Source organism: Nanorana parkeri, unplaced genomic scaffold (assembly GCF_000935625.1).
Source record: "Nanorana parkeri isolate BGI_ZX_2015 unplaced genomic scaffold, ASM93562v1 scaffold1730, whole genome shotgun sequence".
NCBI classification, from domain to species: Eukaryota; Metazoa; Chordata; class Amphibia; order Anura; family Dicroglossidae; genus Nanorana; species Nanorana parkeri.
Genome location: NW_017307998.1, coordinates 290490 through 308531, shown reverse-complemented (window position 1 = coordinate 308531; position 18042 = coordinate 290490). Strand labels below are relative to the sequence as shown.

The window sequence follows — 18042 nt, the reverse complement described above, 5'->3', positions numbered from 1 at the left end:
GCAAGTATATAGCCCAATAGAAGTGATGCACCTGCCTGTGCAACAGTTAGTGTTCAATGGAAGCTTAGTGGGAGAAAATAAGACAAGATCACCTTGAAAGAATGAATCTTGTTTCAGCCTTGCCTACACATACAGGTAGGCGCAACAAGCAATTCATGGGACCACATCTGAACCCCTCTTTTCACATAAGACAATAGAAGACACCTTACACCTAAATGTTATGTAGTAGGTAGAATGCAAGAGTGAAATTCAAAACTAAATCCGGCATTAACCTGACCAAATGAAATAATCTGTGAGGAAAAACAAACAGCACACATACCTTTTCTTTCTCACGATTTATTAAGAAGAACAAATACTCAAAGCTCCTTGGAATAACCCCCCTCATGTTATGAGTAAAGTTATCCGAGTCAGATGGTCCTGGGACAGAAATGGATACAATGTTAGGAACATGAAAGGCCTTTTATTTAAAAGGGAATTTACATGGGCAATAGATTTTTACATATGGTTTGATGGAAATAAACATAGTAGAATAAATAAGGCAAATCAAATGTGGGACTTAAATATTGAGTGAGCTTTAATCAAATAATGAAGTCACACACTACATTTGATTTCATGTCAGTCTGGGCCGTTACTGGGCAGATGCTTTTTGATTGTGACACAAAACTATGCTATGCAAAAAACAGGTAACAATAATGTATACAGTATATTTCGGAATTGTTACTGGTATCTGCCCACTTTAGGGTTTCTCCTAAATGAAGTATTAGGGAACTGGTATTTTTCAGGAAAACTGTAAACAATTTACCATCTAAAAGCATGCAAATGGCATTGCAAATATCCTTTATAATACACTAGTACATTTTTGGAACATAACACATAACATAATGCAAATCTTAAGATTTTGCCATGAAACAAGTAGAAATACAGAAAGGGCATATTCTTGCATGCTTACACACAAATTATTCTCATTAAGGAAATTTTTTTTTACATTTAGTTGTAAATATTATTTTTTCAATACAGTTAGCTTTTATGAGTCTTCACGTTTAAACCAGTGGCAAGCCACGTGGGGTTGAGCTCCAATCATTTTGTTTATCAGTTAGTGATGCATTTTTTTTAGGGCTTATACAGACAAGTGTGAAATGTGCCTAACCTTTCCTCAGAAGTGTCCCAGGATGGACTGGATGAGACTGGACTGGTGGAGCCAAACTAAAAATACCTATCATATACTATACAGTATGCATTGTTGACGCTGCATTTAAAGCAGACCCATTCAGAGTGGGAAAGGGTTAGAAAAAAAAAAGCTGCTGGAGTAGGATTATTAAATGTTCCTCATTTGATTTATAATGTTTCACAAATAATATTGTAATTATTTTATATGTTAAATCCAAATATAAATGCAAGCTCCAAATAAACATAAACTAAACATAGGGTAAACTGCTTGAACTGCCCAGCAAATATACAATTCCAGACTTGTACATTTCTTACCTAGCATTGTAAAGGTCTTTCCTGAACCAGTCTGCCCGCTGCAAAAAAACAAACGTGTTCGCTTTAGTAATAAAGATTGTGAGAATCTACTACTTATTTGGTTAACTATAAAACTTTAATGAAGACTAGCCACTGCTTCAGCAGAAAAGAAAGAAGAAAAAGTCATGCAACACCATGTCATTCAAAGCATAACTCCTACACAGAAATGCCATCTTGCTCCTAAAGCTACACACATTCTAAAGAATATACACGGTTTAGCAACCCTCCTCCAAGCGTGTCCATTGAGTTACACAGATGGCATTATACTGAGCTACAAAGTCTGCTGACCAAACCTCCATAAATTCCTGCTTTCATTTTAATATGCTGCCAATGCAACTAGCCAAGCATGATTTTCTAAAAATGACAAATAAAATGGCACCTGCAACTATGGTGGATTTCTGTATTTGACACGAGTTTAAAGAGGAATGCTTAAAAAAAAAAAAAAACCACATCACAATATCTCAGTACGGAGATCATTTAGCCACAGCTCCATCTAGCATGGAAATCCGCTAGATGTAAGCAAGTCAGAAGGTAGTGTAATGACAGCAGTTACCCCGCCCCCCTTCAAGAGATAAAATCATGTCCCTCTGGTCCCAGGATTGTGGCCTTTAAACAGCTCTGCATATTGTTTAGTGTTGGTCAATATACTCCATATACATCTTTCTGCAAAAAGGTATAGCTGATCTAACAGATTAGCTATAGGACATGAATACATTTATAATTAGAGAGGGGAAGTGTTAACAAGGGGCCAGGGTCTAATGGCTGTTTTTTTCTGTTAAGATACCTCAGCCTTTTCTGTCCTGTCATCAGGAAAAGTAGTCACACACACACACACACACACACACACACACACACTTTAGCCAAAACTTAAAATAAAATTAGGAGTTTGACAGAACAAACTGTATACTCACTAGGCAAAAATTGTGCCATTGTAACCATTCATACAGGATTCAATAATATTTTTTGCCACACATGAGAAAACTGACTCCTGTAAGAAAAGAAAAAAAAAAAAAACTAAGTTTTATCAAACAAAAACAAATGGTTTAAGTACAGAAGATCAGATCAAATTGTACAACAAAGTCATTAGGACTATTACTTTACATTTTTCTTTTAACTAAAATAGGATTTTTGTTCTCCCAGTAGAATCCTTTTCCTGAGTCCACTGGGAGATACAGGAAGACTTTAACCTTTAGGCCATACTGCTGCCAGGAGGACAGGAAAATAGGCAAGAACAAAAAAAATCTGTAGGCCAGTCCAGGACAACCCCTCCTACGACCAGCATGCCTCACTTTTGTAGCAAAGCAGTACAGAGGGTATGATAAACAGAGAGGTGGAGCCTGTGTCCCTCAATAGACTCAAAGGATTTTCTTTCTCGTACATTGTGGGACAGAGGAAGTCTAACAATTGCGACCTCCAAAGCAGTCTGAGGGGTGGCAAACACAGGAAAAAAATACCAACAAGCCCTATGTAGAACAATTAGGGACTGTCTGCAGCATCAGACACATGAAGATGGCATCAGATGATGCCAAAATGCCAAGTGAAAGTGCAAACAAAAGATCAGCTGGCAGCCATACAAATCCGGGAAACAGTTATTTGATTCCAAAAGCCCAAGAAGCAGTTACAGATCTAGTACCGTAAGTGCCTTGACAGGAAGGGTTGGAACCTAATCCCGCGGAACACAAGCTTGGATGATGGTCTGCCTGAGCAAATTAGAGATGCTGGAACGAGAAATCAGAGCATCCATCTGGGATGACAAAAAGAATCAGCCATCCAGAAAGAAGCAGTAGCTACTTTCTGACAATGGAGGGAGAGTTACCCCTCCAACAATGTCCTGCCTGAGGTAAAAGGCAGAAACTACCTTCAGTATTAAGAAAGTCCTGGGCTCTATCACAACCTTGCCCCTATGCAAAACCAGAAAGAATTCCTTGCAGGATAAAGCCACCAGTTAATAGCCTCATCTCGCACAGGTGATGGCTACCCGAAAAAACAACTTGTGGCGAGAGCACCAAAAAAAGAATGTCTATGGGTCCAAACAACAGTTTTTAAAGCAGAGTCACAGGGGAACAGACAGAGGAGCAGCGCTTAGTATTCTCCACCCAATACCATGTGTATCACAGCAATAAGAAAAGCTCTTCTGCCTCTTTAACACTCCCACTCCCAGGGTCATCAAACATCCACCACAAAAACACAAGAGACACGCTCATATTACAATGAAAACCTCTCAGCTCCTTGAACCTCAGCATTAGCAAAATATCATTCCACCATCCACACTGACCAATACTGCTCATTACGAGCTCCATCCAGGTATGTACAGCTAGACACAGACTCAGAATTTGCTGCATGCGTGGTGGTTACATGCTTAGTTCTTGTCCTTCTGACTTCAGAGGGTAAAACAGGAAGTGTTATTGTCTGCTACACATGGATTTCTAGCAAATAACCCTTATTTTACTAGAGCTGCAGCTAACGATTATTTTCAAAATGCCAATCGTGGATGTGGGCGGGCGGAGAGTGTGAGGCGGGAATGAGGTGCGGTGTGTAGAGCACGGATGCGGGCGGGTCTGGCAGCGGTGAGCGTGAGTTGGGGAGGAGGTGCGGCGCGCGTTTGTGGACCCGTGAACAGGGCCAACTGATCGGAAGCCGATTAATCGATTATTGAAAAAGTTGACAACTTTTTCAATAATCGATTATAATCGATTATGTCGATTAGTTGTTGCAGCCCTATATTTTACCAATTATAACCATATTATACTATTGTCTTAAAGATGGTGATAAGTTCAATGACATTCGTAATCATCTTTTTTGTGTTCCAATTACAACTAATTGGAATAATAAAAACAATGCATATATTTTTGTTATAAATAAATTCTAGGTGTTCTCGGATTGGATGAGGGGCAGCGCAGTGACGTCATCGCCCCTCGTGCAATCAGAGAACGCCTAGTATTAATTGACAAAAATATTAGGCATTTGCCGAATGGCCCCTGTGCCGAGCAAGCAACCCGCTGTGCTTTCACAGGGGAAAAGTTGCTCAGCCCAGCAGCAGTACAAGACCCGGAAGTTTGCTGTTAGGCACTGTAGTAGCCTAGTACTGTAGTAGGATCCCCCGTGGCCCTAATGGGTATAAAATATGTATACTTACATTGGGCCAAGCTGGGACCAATCCCAATCTAAAGTGTGCAATTGCCTGCAGATGTACAGGATAATGCTACATCTTTATAAGTGGAGTACAAAGGCAGTGCTCATATAAGTGAACAAGCCAATCTCTAATGTTTTCCCATGTTTCATGGGGGCAGGTTAATGTTCTCTCTGTTCTTTTATCAATCCATTTGCTGGCGACTGTAAAATTCTAAATAAAAAAGGGTTACTTCAAAAAAAGAACTCCAGTTTTTTTTTTTTTTAAGAAAAGCTAACCTTTGTAGTGTGGCTACCCCCACACTGCAAATGTTCCCTACTTGTATTTCTCTAGGGGGCCAGAATACCGGATACTTGGTCCTATGGCAGAAACAGATCACCTCTCTCCCACTCTGTTCCAGCTGTGGTATGTCTTTTGGCATCCTCATGTGCAATGCAGGTGTATGGACATTAGACGCGAGGATGTCAGTGGGGCTTAGACTGCTGGAGCCTGAGGGAGAAGAATGCGGGAACCGTTCTTGCAGCCAGGCGGGATCGAGGATCAGATCCAGTATACTTTTTTTATTTTATTTGAACATCTAGACCAAATCAAGCAATTAACCTTTGCTATGCGGGGGTAACTTTTTAGATTCCTGGAGTTCCTCTTTAAAAATCCACAGTCACCCGTTCCTTAGTTGAAACAAAGAGCCCCCTGCTACCTAGGTTAATTGTCCCCCTATATATTCTTTCTCCACAGTGCTCCTCTCTTCTGCATGGTGTGGAACTGCAGTAAGCTGGGAGATCAGAATGTGAAAACGATGGAGAACCATCTCACAATGGAGTTCTGAGAATTTACAACTCTTCACACTCTTCACTCTTCACAAGCCAAAGTACAAAGGAAGTTAACATGTTAGGATGTAACAAGCACACAAACCTGAGTTGCATCCATATTCGCCACATTATCAAATGTAAAAACCTTTGGCTCAGGTTTGGAATGCAAGCGAATCCTGTTGGGAGACAATACCGAGAGGCACAGCCCCTGTTCACCATCATTGCCCAGGCTTCCTTCAATAGGGGGCCGAATTCTTACAAATACTTTTATGGCATCACCTTCAGGGCTGCAAAGATGAAGGGAAAAAAAAAACAAAAGTCAAGAGTACAATATACATATTATAAAAACTAGGAGGTACACCAAAATGAAATCAGACTGAAACCGACAAACAAAATTTGTCAGGTCAAAACCAATTTTTTTTCTAACCTTTTTAAAAAATGTTTTACTTTACTGTTGGGGGCTCTGGGGAAATATCAGAGGTCTAAACAGACCCCTGATATTTCCGTTACGAGGACCTCAATCTCTTTTTCTGCAGCCCCTGCTCTGAATGAACAGAAAGCCTCTATACCGAGTGCTCCTGTCCATTCATAAACTGTGCAGATAGCATGTTTACCATGTCCACAATCATGAATGAACAGGAAGTGATGTAGAGCACTTGTTCATTCATAATTAGGGGCGCTATGTCCTCAGTTATTTACAAGCACTCAGCGATCAGCTGATCGTTAAGTGCTTGTAACCACTTCCCAGCCTAACTCGCTGTCACAGAAGCGGAGAGAGCGAAGCCTCCTGTGACACAGCCACACTGCCGGCTCAGCCTCCTTTGACAGCAGTTTCTCAATCCTGATTTGTTGTCACAGGAGGCCGAGCGGGGCGGAGGGAGAGCTCAGCCTCCTGTAACACACACACACTCAGCGTTGTCCTCCCCGCCCGGCCTCCTGAGGTTTCTCTTCTCCCCGCTGGGCGCTGCTCTGTGAGGGAACATAGAGCAGCGCCCAGCAGGGTGGAGAGAAACCATGGATACACCACAGTTTCAGCCGAAAAATGTTACTTTTGGCATTTTTCCCAAAGTACCATTTCGGCTGATATGTTTCCGAAACAGGTGAAATTTCGGCACTTCCCTAATAAAAATGTAAATAATATTACATAGAATTTTCTTTACCTTGTTAAGCAGGTAGGAACATCAACTAGGTCACCTGTAAAACAAAACAATTTTCACAAATAAATAATAAATAGATAAAAATAGACAAATCAAGCCAAAGACCATGAAGTAGTACGTTATTATAAAAACCTTGAAATAAGAGTTCTAAAAGTGAACCTATACATTCGCCAAGCATGTGAACTCAGATAACTCCAATAGTGGTTTTAAAAACATTTCATCTCTCCCCAAAATGTGCTGGCTTGGAAGACAGAGCTGTACTTACAGGTATATTTCAACATTTTGATAATATTCAACAACTAAGCCTCACCCCCATTTTACATTTTACTCCAGAGGCTGATATCTGTCTACTAGCCAGCAAAGAGCAGTGCATGAAATTTGTCACAGGATGGGTAGGCGTCTCATATGTAGGCTGTGCAAGATAGTATCAGAGGTGCAATTCTGCATTCATCAAAAGACCTTGCTGCATTAAAAGGGAGAACTATGAGGTGAGTGCTTTTCACTCATCCTCATAGTTCTAGCCGACCTGTGACAATAAGACTGTCACAGGTCGGCTCAGTAGATCGGGAAGTGAGCGAACACATACCGGCGTTTGCTTACTTCTCGATCCTGTCACGGCTATCTGCCGTGACAGGTGAGGGACTGGATTCCCCCCTCCGATCCTCCAGTGCTGACTGGCGGAACGGACGGGGTGGGTACAGCTGGCTCTGCCTCTAGATAGGCAGAGCCAGCTGTCACTCACGCAGCTGGGCGGATCCAGACATAATTGTCGGGATCCGCTTCGGCATCTCAGTATACCGCGAGCTGCTGCTCGCGGTGTACTGAGCTTAGGGTTACGGGAGGACGCTAGTTTGTGTCCTCCCGTTACCATAAGGAGAACCAGGGGTGTGGAATTCCTATCGCCCGCCGCCCGGGACATGCAGTTTCAGGCGCTGAGCGAGTAGTTTTTAATGTACATTTAGCCCGGCTCCGGAAAAGCAGAGCTGAATGTACATTGTGGAGCCGCCTCCGCTCGTTTACTACAAGTGGTCTGATCAGACCACTTGCATCAATTTGAGCAGCGGCGATCTTTTCTGCCCGCACCACCCGCCGTAGTTTTCGGGGGTCGCAGGCTCTCCTGGGGGACCCCGAAAAACTACAGCACAACGGTTCAGCCATAGAGCCCGTGGAGCAGACAAAGAACGTCTGCTCTACAGGGCTCTCTGAGACCGTGGCGCTGTAATCACAGCGCCACCTGTCTCCGCTGTCAGGAACTACACAGAACATCTCAGCTGTTCTGTGTTGGAGGGCAGGTTCCATAAAGAGAACCTGTCACCTCCAAACTATCACATAAGGGATTTTAATCCCCTATGTTATGGGAAGAACATTAAGTAGAAAAAGTAAATAAAAATGTAAAGGCAATTTAAAAAGTTAAAAAAATTATAAAATATAGAAAGATTTTTTTTTTTTAAATGAAAAAGTAAAAAATAAAAATTAAACCCTGCTGCCTTCGCCATCTGCATGCAAATAAACGCATGCGTAGGACATTATGCATGTGCTTTGAGATTGCAGCCACCATTCCATGGTGGTAGCCAGAATTCTCTTACACACACACACAATGTGCATTAGAGGGCAAGTTCATTTACCCAGCTAATATGGAAATATAAAAATTACCCGATGAAATCTGTCCCTGTCTCTCCCAAACTGCCACTCCCCTGGCTATACTTAACTTTCGGTGAACAATCCCTCCCCTCCGCCAGTATGGGTGTACTATCTGTCCCCCGTACTGCTGTCCAGCGCAGTCCTCCCCTATGCATTTTGAATTTCGCTCGCAAATTGCAAGCACTCATTGGTCAACGTGGTCAGATGACTGCGCTGACCAGTGAGAAGCGCTATTTAGCACAGTCAAATATGTTTTGATTAGGGGTGCACCGATACTAGTATCAGTGCCGATACCGAGTATTTGGGCAAGTACTCGTACTCACCCAAATGCTCCGATACCTTCCCTGATATTGGAACTTACGGCCAGATAAAAATTTCCTCTGACTGGCAGTGCCGTAGGGGAACATGGTGCCAGCTTCCCGTGCAATCAGGAAGCCGTGCGGCAAGTAATGACCCGCTTCCTGGTTTTCTGAATGGCCCGGGAAGCCGGCTCCTTGCCGATTGGCTGGAAAGCCAGTTTCCTGGCCAAGCAGCATGGAGCCAGTTTCCTGATTGACCGGGAAGCAGGTTTCCCGGCCACTCACAATCAAGCAGGCCAAACAACATGGAGCCGACTTCCGTGGCAATCAGGAACCGGTGCGGGATGTCATTACCCGCTGCCCGGCTTCCTGATTACCAGGGAAGCCGGCTCCATGCCAGCAGAAGCACCGGTATTAGTATTCAGTGTCGGCGAGATCCGAAAGTAAAAAAAAAAATCGGTACTCGTAACCGAAAAACCGGCATTGGTGCATCCTTAGTTTTGATTAAAACTATTTTTTTGTATTGGGACAAGTAGATTGTCATGAAGGGCAAGTAGATTTGGCCGCCGCTTTAGCCCTTGGACAAGTAGTTTTAAAAAAAAAAATTCACACCCCTGAGAACTATGGCGGAAAAACCCCAACCCCATAGTTCTCCTTTAAATAAATGGGACAGGTGTGAGGAAGTCTCTGAAAGGACAATAAAGTGTACCTAAAGAGAAAGATACAGATTCCAGAGATATCAGTACATAACAGGTACTTCTACCCCCTTTATTACAGGGGAGCAAGACCACCTAGCACAATTACAGCAAAATACTGAGGGTTAGGAAACAGACTCTTGACCTAGAATCGATACCTGGAGTGGTGGTACCTCATTTGTTGCTTTACATGTATTTGTATCATCCGTAATTGTCCCAATTCATATGAAGAAGCAACTCTTGCAAACTGTGCATCCACATCAGTCCCTGCCCTCAAGGGGCTTACTATCTAAGGTTCCTATCTCACATGCACACTAGGGTCAATTTAGACAGGAGCCAACTAACCTATCAGCATGTCTTTGGAGTGTGGGAGGAAACTGGAGTACCCAGAGGAAACGCACACAAGCACAAGAGCATGTATCTCCATGCAGATAGTGTCGTGGCTAGGATTCGAACCAGGGACCCCAGTGCTGGAAGGCAGAAGTTACTACTAAGCAACCTTTGCTAGGCTATGGAGTATATGTAACTGGAAGAAGGTAGAATTTCGAAGGGACTCAGAACCTTTATTATATTGGTATGTATACACATCTTTGTAACCTGCATTTGACCTCAGTCAAGCTGAATTTTGCTTTGTATGGGTGGTGAAGCAGTTCTGCCACGAACATAAGCCGTTGACACTGGCCCTCAGATCAATATAAGGTCAATTTGGATTTTCCGTTGCGTGTTGCTATACTATGAATATGCTGTACTTTGAACTACCTTATTACAAAAGCCTGTACACGCATAAAAATTACCTTATACGCTTTAAAGGAGAACTATGAGATGAGTGATTTCCACTCACCTCATAGTTCTAGCCGACCTGTGACAATGAGACTGTTACAGGTCGGCTCAGTAGATCGGGAGGTGAGGGAATACATACCAGGCTCGCTCACCTCTCGATCCTGTCACAGCTCTCTGCCGTGACAGGGGGAGGGGCTGGATTCCCCTCTCCCCGCCAGCGCTGACTGGCGGAACGGACGGGGGAGGGTACAGCTGGCTCTGCCTCTAGATAGGCAGAGCCAGCTGTCACTCACGCAGCTGGGCGGATCCCGTCATCTACGTCGGGATCCGCTCCGGCGTCTCAGTATACCGCGAGCTGTAGCTCGCGGTCTACTGAGCTTAGGGTAACGGGAGGACGCTAGTTTGTGTCCTCCCGTTACCCTAAGGAGAACTATGGGGAAAAACTATGGGTACAAAAATAGAGAGAACACTGCAGGGTCTGTTCCAAGTCGCCATGGCCGCTGGGCTCACCTATCTTCTCTGCAAGACAGGGACCGATGTTGGGGGAATCAGGACGCAGAGCTGGAAAAATCAGGACTACCATTCATCCATCTACTCTAGGCTGAATCCAGCACTTAGCACTATTGATGCACCAATGCCAGTATTGGTGCAAATGCTCCGATACCAAAAACTGATACCGGTGCTTTAATTATTTAAATTAAAGCAGCTGACTTGGGTCCCACACTTGCTGGGGACCTCGCGGCAGCCTTCTTGGGAACCACGCGGCACCTGTTTACAGTGCTTCCACCGGCCCGGCCATCTCTCCCTTCTCAGACCCTCCACCCAAGACATCAGACCAGCACTCAGGAGCAAAGCAGCAGCACAGAGTATGGTGCAGCAAAACTGCACCTGAACTCCACAGCTACTTTAGAAATTTTGCCGCGGTTTCTGTCCAGTGCTTTATTCTGCATTGCTGTATAATATATTGCTGGGATATGTAGTCCAATATAGACGGTGCCATTCTTCATTGCTGGGATTAGTAGTCCTCTACGGCTGATGGTATTATTCTGCATTGCTGTATAATGTATTGCTGGGATATGTAGTCCTCGATAGCTGGTATTATTCTGTGTTGCTGGGATATGTAGTCCTCTATAGCTGGTGGTATTATTCTGCATTGCTGTATAATTTATTGCTGAGATATGTAGTCCTTGATAGCTGATGGTATTTTTCTGCATTGCTGTATAATGTATTGCTGGTATTTGTAGTCCTCTATAGCTGGCATCATTCTGCATTGCTGTTTGATGTATTGCTGGGATTTGTAGTCCTTTATAGCTGGTGGTATTATTCTGCAATGCTATATAATGTATTGCTGACATTTGTAGTCCTCTATAGCTTGGAGTCAGTGGCAGACCTACCAGGGTCACAGATGGGACCGGCCCCTGGCGCTCCACCACTGTCCTAATATCATTATTTTAGAAAAAAATGTCACATAACACTAAAGACAAGTATCAGTAATTGGTATCGGTGAGTACTTGAGGAAAAGTATCGGTACTTGTACTCGGTCTGGAAAAAATGGCATCGGTGCATCCCTAGTTAGCACTTTGCAGTCAAATTCATACATACATACATGCTGCATTTTAGTGTAGAGCTGTCAAACCCCAGCTGCTGGGATCAGGTAAACAACACAGACTCTGGGTGACATTGATGTCTCTGTACAGAGTACCTGTCACTTCCTATGTGACACATAGCAGGGGTCTTATTATTAAGAAAAAGTATGTAAAATACAGACATTAAAAAGAAATTATACATCTAGCGGGTTTTTTTTCTCTCGATCCAACCCAACTGAATCCAAATTTATCAGCAGAGATATAGATATATCTATCCATCTGTGAAGGTCCTCACTTATCCCGGTTATGGTCTCTCTATTAGTAGTTACATTCACCTGGACTTGTTCTGTAATGGTGAGACAGTCCAGATGAGGGTGACTACACCATGACCAGATATATGAGAACTCACAGACACATTTCAATGACTGGAGCGCGATGCCCCCCAGCAGCACACACGTACTCTTTGTCCCCGGCGCCATCCTCCTCCGTGTCCCCAGTTATGTTGTTGTTGTCGTGTCTTTCGGTCGCTCTCACAATAAAAATGGCGGAACCTTCAAATTTGGCGCTTTAACAGAGATCACATCCAGCGCCGCAGGACCTTTCAAGCAGTCGCGGTCATGTGACCGGAGTGGGCGGAGTCAGGGGCCTGGTGACTGAAGCCAATGGAGACTGAGCGGCGGTGGTGGTGGTGGTGGTGATTGTTGTGTACGGAGGTGAGTGATTTGTGGGCCTCCGGTACTGTTCCAGGCGGGGGTGTTTGTGAAAGGTGGGGAACTACAAGGACCAGTGTGACCTGGTGCATGCTGGGACTTCCGCTGTCATCTGGAGCAACCAATCAGCATCTCTCTTCAGTTTGCTCAGATATGATTTGAACATAAAAGAGAGAAGCTGGTTGGTTGCTATGCACATCTCCAGTTTTGATAAATCCCCCCCATGTGTGTAAAACCTGTACTGAGGGGCTGCCAGTACTGACATCCTTCTGAAAATAATAGTTTTTTGGTTTCAATGCCTTCTGAGTAACGTAGCACTCAAGAGGTGGTAAAAGCAGGTGGTTGATCCTTGTTTTGGCCACCCACCTATAGTGTTACATGGCGGCCGTGATGCCTCGCTTTATGGTGTGGCGATTTTTAACTCGGCATGTCAATGGGACAATTCCAGTGCAGTGGCAGCATGCTTTTTCCATGTAAAATCCACTTGGATTAAAAGAAACAAAACAGACGTTAAGGAGACTGCGGTATCGCCTCCTGCAAACCGCCGCTTAGCTGCCCTCTGAAAATGGCATTGCTTTCCAAAGGGGTGGTACAGACTACCACCATGTGAAATAGGCCTTACCTGGAGGAAGCATTCAGCAAGTGAACTGAGAAGTTATCTGCATAGTCATTAAAGTGGACCTTGTAAAAAAAACAAAAACATTCCTCCTCCCTCCTTAGAGTAACATAGCGGACCATCTAACCCGCTGTCCTGCCCTGCTTCCAGCTAGGTGAGAATGACATGTCCCTGCTCCTGAAGCCTACTCTGATATGCATGTCACATATCCCAGGAGCCTCCAACTACTACCTTGCATTGGAGGAGGATGGGCTTGCTGGAGGAGGGCAGTCCTGACTTGTCATCTGGGGGCCAGCTGGCTCCTGATGAAGATAACGGCGTGGGACCCGGCACATGGCAGAGGAGTGGCAGATCACCACAGAGCAATGCTGGATTTGCTATGCATGTGAGTTCAGGATAAAAGGTAAGGTATAATTTATAAACAAATTACCTACCCCAGGGGATCGCTCCATGCAGAGGCGTGAGGACGCTAGTTTGTGTCCTCCCGTTACCCTAAGGAGAACTATGGGGAAAAGCCCTGACCCCATAGTTCTCCTTTAAGTGACATTAAAAGCTAACCCCCCCCCAATGCTGCTGTAAGGACTTACCTTCTGTGATGCCTCTTGATCCGAACACTGTCAGCCTTCCAGTCGTTTTCAGCAGTCCCTCCGCTCTCTGATTCAGCGCAGTTTCTTCCTGTCCCATGCAGTCTGTCTGGCGTGCACTCTCACGGCTGCATGCATTGATTTTCACTGTAGCTCTCCTCCTCTCCCTGCCGGTGATATCCACTGCGCATGCGCCCGCACACATCTTCCTGCACGGCCGTTTGAGAAGCTGGATTTTACAGCCGGTAACGAGCGGCAGAGACTGAAGTAAGTTTTTTTTTAAACATTTTACCTGGCTCCATATGCGATTACACGGTAACAGCTGCGGCTGCTGTCAGCCTCCCTCCATTGCATTGTACGGGCTGATGTGCCGCAACTCTCCCCCACCACCTGTCATTCCAGCCACAGGAATTTCCTGGATTCCTGCTACTCTCTGTGCTAATCCCAGATGTGAAGGAGGTCTCCTTCTCCATGGCTGGACGTAGCACACATACAAATGTACAGAAAATGGCGGTAAGGCCGCTGTATGTAAGCTTTTCCTGGTCCATACAAGGTATCAGTTGAAATAATATATGTACATGGGAGCAGTCATCAGACTCTGCTTCTGGTTTTGCAATACTAAAATAAAGCGGTTGTGTGTAAGTGCTCCTCCTTTACAATGCAGGTCTGTCAGTCAGCTTATTAATAACATAAGTGCATGGGTCATATGTGTATCATTTCCTTATAACGCTATAACTTTTCTCTACAGTGAGCCATGAGTAAAAAGAATCGGGTGTCCTATGTGAAGCCTGCTGAGCCCGCCTTCCTGGTAAAGTTTAAGAAAGATGTTGGTTACAGAGAAGGCCCAACAGTAGATACTAAGGTGTGTATCTGTATATTGTTCATATTTAAAGTGTCTTATCTATCTAAAGTATCTAAACCCACCCTAAAAATGGAATATATCGCAGCTGCAGGCTTGGTAAAAGCAGCACCCATGTGTCTCGAAGGAAAGGTTTGCTTTAAAGCAGAACTCCGGGGGAATTTTATTGGTAACCCTTGCAGTGAGGCTACCCCCTGCATTGCAAGGGTTAAATGCTTGTTGTTGTTTAGGTTCAGAAATAACAAAGTTATACTCTCCCAATCCTGGCTTCCTCCCTGCTTCAGCAGTCTGAAGTCTTGTGTGTCATCACGTTTTATACACGGTGTATAGGATGTGAGGATGCTGAGGGATATACCAGGAGAGAGGCAGAAGGGACCTGTCTAAGAGCAAGCCAGCTCCGATGATCAGGCGAGTATTGTTGTTATTTTTGAACCTAGACAAAAACGAGCAGTTAACCCCTTCAGTGTGGGGTAGCCTCACTGCAATGGTTAGGAAAAAGCTTTCTCTGGAGTTCTGCTGTAAAGCTGAACTCCGTTCGGCCTATACAAATCCTCCTTTATTTGCACCCCATAGTAAGGTTCTAATGCTTGTTATGTCTAGAAGGTTAAACAGAGGGAAATCATTCCCTTATTCTTCCCTCCCACAGCAGCCAGCACTTGCTTCCACGCCAGCCCTGGATCGTAGGCAGGTTCCCGTCCAGGGCTGCCAGGCTTGCATTGTACATGTCAGTGGGCAGCCATATGACTGGCAGAGGAGTGACTTTCTGGGACTGGTTATGCTGTGGGCAAGACGCCTGAGGGAGTGAGGAATAAGGCACAATCATTTAGAAATATATAGGGAGTTTGCACACAGTGTTGCACAGTCTCTATTCCCTTCGGATCCACCAAATACCTTGGCACAGATGCAATCAAAAGGGTCAGAGGTGAGTGGTCAGCACTCTGCAAAAGTTCCAATTCGGATATTCTGCTATCTTGCTAAAATAAAGATCACCAAATCTATATAACTTCCTGTAGTGTAGAGTGCTGGGATAAAGCATAGCAACATGGATGTGAATCATTTTATGACTGAGAAATTGAGTATGTGGAGCTGCAGGAAGGAATACAGAATTCATTCTTTATATGCATTCTACAGAATGACTGGCGTAACATTTTTGTAATGTGTTCTTTTTATCCTAATGTTCTCCTTTTAGCGTCAGGAACTTCCTACTGTAGCAGATGACAGTGATGGCAGTGACAAGGAGGATGAACAGCCACAAGTGGTAGTGCTTAAGAAAGGGGACCTTTCAGTGGAGGATGTTATGAAGATTAAACAAGAAATTAAAGGAAGTGAAAAAGGTTAGTAATTGTTTGTGTTATCAGTGGTCAGGTTGTGCTGTGTTTCATGGTCCTACCACGTAAAAAGTATTTAAAAAACTTTTGTTCATAAACGTTTTATACTTCTTAATGCAGCGAAGGTGTTTGCTGTGCTATAAATGAGCCAGTGCTGCATGGTTATGAGAGAGTAATGCTAAAGTTACCACATGTACTGCATAGCGTAAGTGTTGAGTTAAGCAGGTGATCAAATCTCTGATGTGTCTTCCTGTAATTTTCACTATGGGGGGGGGGGACACAAAATCTAGAGAAGTTGTATCTACAGCCCAGAATTAAAGGAGAATTAACGTAGTTCTAGCCGACCTGTGACAATGAAAGTGTCACAGGTCGGCTTAATAGATCGGGAAGTAAGCGAACACATACCGTCGCTCGATCCTGTCCCTGCAGAGAGCCGTGACTGTCACTCACGGCTCCCTGCCGGGATTCCCCCCTCCCCTGTCCGATCCTCCAGCGCTGACTGGCGGAACAGACGGGGGAGAGGGCGGGTACAGATGGCTATGCCTCTATATAGGCAGAGCCAGCTGTCACTCACGCAGCTGGGTGGATCCAGACAGTAATGTCGGGATCCGTCCCGGCTGTGGCGTCTCAGTATACTGCAAGCTGTAGCTCGTGGTATACTGAGCTTTGGGTGACGGGAGGACGCTAGTTTGTGTCCTCCCGTTACCCTTAGGAGAACTATGGGGAAAAGCCCTAACCCCCATAGTTCTCCTTTAACATTTCTAAATGAAACTCTTGAGGAACCATATGATAAAGTTTTATGGTGGTAGCATCAAGTTGGCATGCTTTTCATTCCATTTCATTGGCAGGGCCAGGTGTATAGAGCCAAAAACAGGGCAGTTTTATAGGAAAAACTGTTTTATTCTGTAAAAAAATTGAGACTCAGTCAAAGGATCACCTTCCATTATAACGGAGACCCTAAAGACCCAATGACCTTAGCTTAGCTGCAATGAAGTCGTTTCAAACCAAGAACCTAAATGTCTTACAATGACCTAGTTAAGAATTTGTGGCAAGGCTAAGGGTGCCCATACACTTTACAACCATCGCAAGACCTTAGTCTTGCGATGGTTGTAAAGTAATTAATAAAACGTACGATCTGCCCATCTTGGACAGGCAGATCGTACTTGCGATCACCGATGACCGCAATGCTGAACGGGCAGTGTGCGCATGCGCACACCGGCCCGTTCGTCATTTGTCTCCCAAGCATGCCACAAACCAGCCGAAAATCGCGCAACTTTTTTACCGCGAATCGCGCATATGCAATACGCCTAGGTGTGAACGAGACCTTAAGGCTGTAAGAACAGAATGCCTAAGCATCCTCGCATAACAGGAAGCGCACTTCTTTTTTTTGAGGAGGAATTATAGACAAAAGGTATTAAAACATTTTTTTTCTGGGTGCTACAATTGTACTATTGCAATATACCTTTCTAGATGTTCTTTATAATAGAGCAGATCTTTACTTTTTTTATTCACTTTAGAAAGTGATGAACTCATGCGGATAATTTCTGATTGTTATTTTTTTTATTTTTAAATTTTCCTAAATATTTACATTCCAATCATAAATGCAGTAATGAATAGATTGTATGATTTCCTACAGATATGTACAGTACAACTGCATGCATATATTTCAGCTTTGCAAAGATCACCTCATGACTACTAGACATTCCTAAACCTGTTGTGGCACCTGTTCTGCTTACTAAGACATGGAGGACTGTATGAAGCTGACTGAATAGAAAATAATACCAAATATGTCATTCATCTTTTTATTCGTGTAGATGATGATCCAGTCCCTGCTGATGGTAAGATCCTGTTCAGAAAGCCAGTTAAACGCACCACTGATAACAGATTTTCAGGTCTTAACGCAACTTCAAGCAAAAAGAAGAAGCCGGAAGAAAACCAGGAGTCCTTGTCCAGCAAACCCAGCCAGAAACAAGTTCGAAATAGCAGTTTACTGTCTTTTGATGACGAAGAAGAAGATTAGACCTTGAGATTTTAGGGTGGATTTTTTTATTTTTCATGAACAATTCTGTTGCTGGTTATTTCCAAAACTCATCAATTAAAACTTTGACTTGATGTTTGTAGTATAGTTTTCCATATGAAGTTTTGCTTATAACCCTTGTTCAAAAGGGTTTCTCTTTTTATCTGTGGTCCTTTTTAGTGCTGCTTATGTGTGCATGTTAATATTTGATGTAACACGACTACTGAAAACTAAAATTATTGTGCATCTTTTCTTGGCTTAAAAAGGGCCATTTTGTTCTGGAATGAGTCCAGATGATCACTGGATGCTA

At 43.9% G+C, this 18042-nt stretch overlaps 2 protein-coding genes across 2 annotated transcripts; one reads left to right on the top strand and one right to left on the bottom strand.

The window, feature by feature from the left end:
• Positions 1 to 319: 319 nt before the first annotated feature.
• On the bottom strand, positions 320 to 12242 carry LOC108799460 (kinesin-like protein KIF15-A; the record flags this gene model as incomplete). The annotated part of the gene is made up of 6 exons (XM_018571320.1): positions 12079 to 12242; positions 6621 to 6654; positions 5564 to 5747; positions 2433 to 2509; positions 1483 to 1520; positions 320 to 417 (listed from the first exon to the last, which is right to left on the bottom strand). Coding segments are annotated over exons 1-6 (450 nt in total), but the record flags the coding sequence as incomplete, so codon positions are not given.
• Positions 12243 to 12247: 5 nt separating this feature from the next.
• Positions 12248 to 17771, top strand: KIAA1143 (KIAA1143 ortholog). The gene is made up of 4 exons (XM_018571322.1): positions 12248 to 12323; positions 14277 to 14390; positions 15577 to 15721; positions 17530 to 17771. The coding sequence occupies exons 2-4, from the start codon at positions 14283 to 14285 to the stop codon at positions 17733 to 17735; spliced, it is 459 nt and encodes a 152-aa protein (XP_018426824.1). The 5' UTR covers positions 12248 to 12323; positions 14277 to 14282; the 3' UTR covers positions 17736 to 17771.
• The last annotated feature ends 271 nt before the right edge of the window (positions 17772 to 18042 follow it).

Excerpts from the sequence above, each read along its gene's own strand:
- KIAA1143 (XM_018571322.1), top strand. The coding sequence starts at position 14,283 with ATGAGTAAAAAGAATCGGGTGTCCTATGTGAAGCCTGCTGAGCCCGCC. Across the intron at positions 14,391-15,576 it reads GCCCAACAGTAGATACTAAG|CGTCAGGAACTTCCTACTGT; the intron begins GTGTGTATCTGT and ends TTCTCCTTTTAG. Across the intron at positions 15,722-17,529 it reads AATTAAAGGAAGTGAAAAAG|ATGATGATCCAGTCCCTGCT; the intron begins GTTAGTAATTGT and ends TTATTCGTGTAG.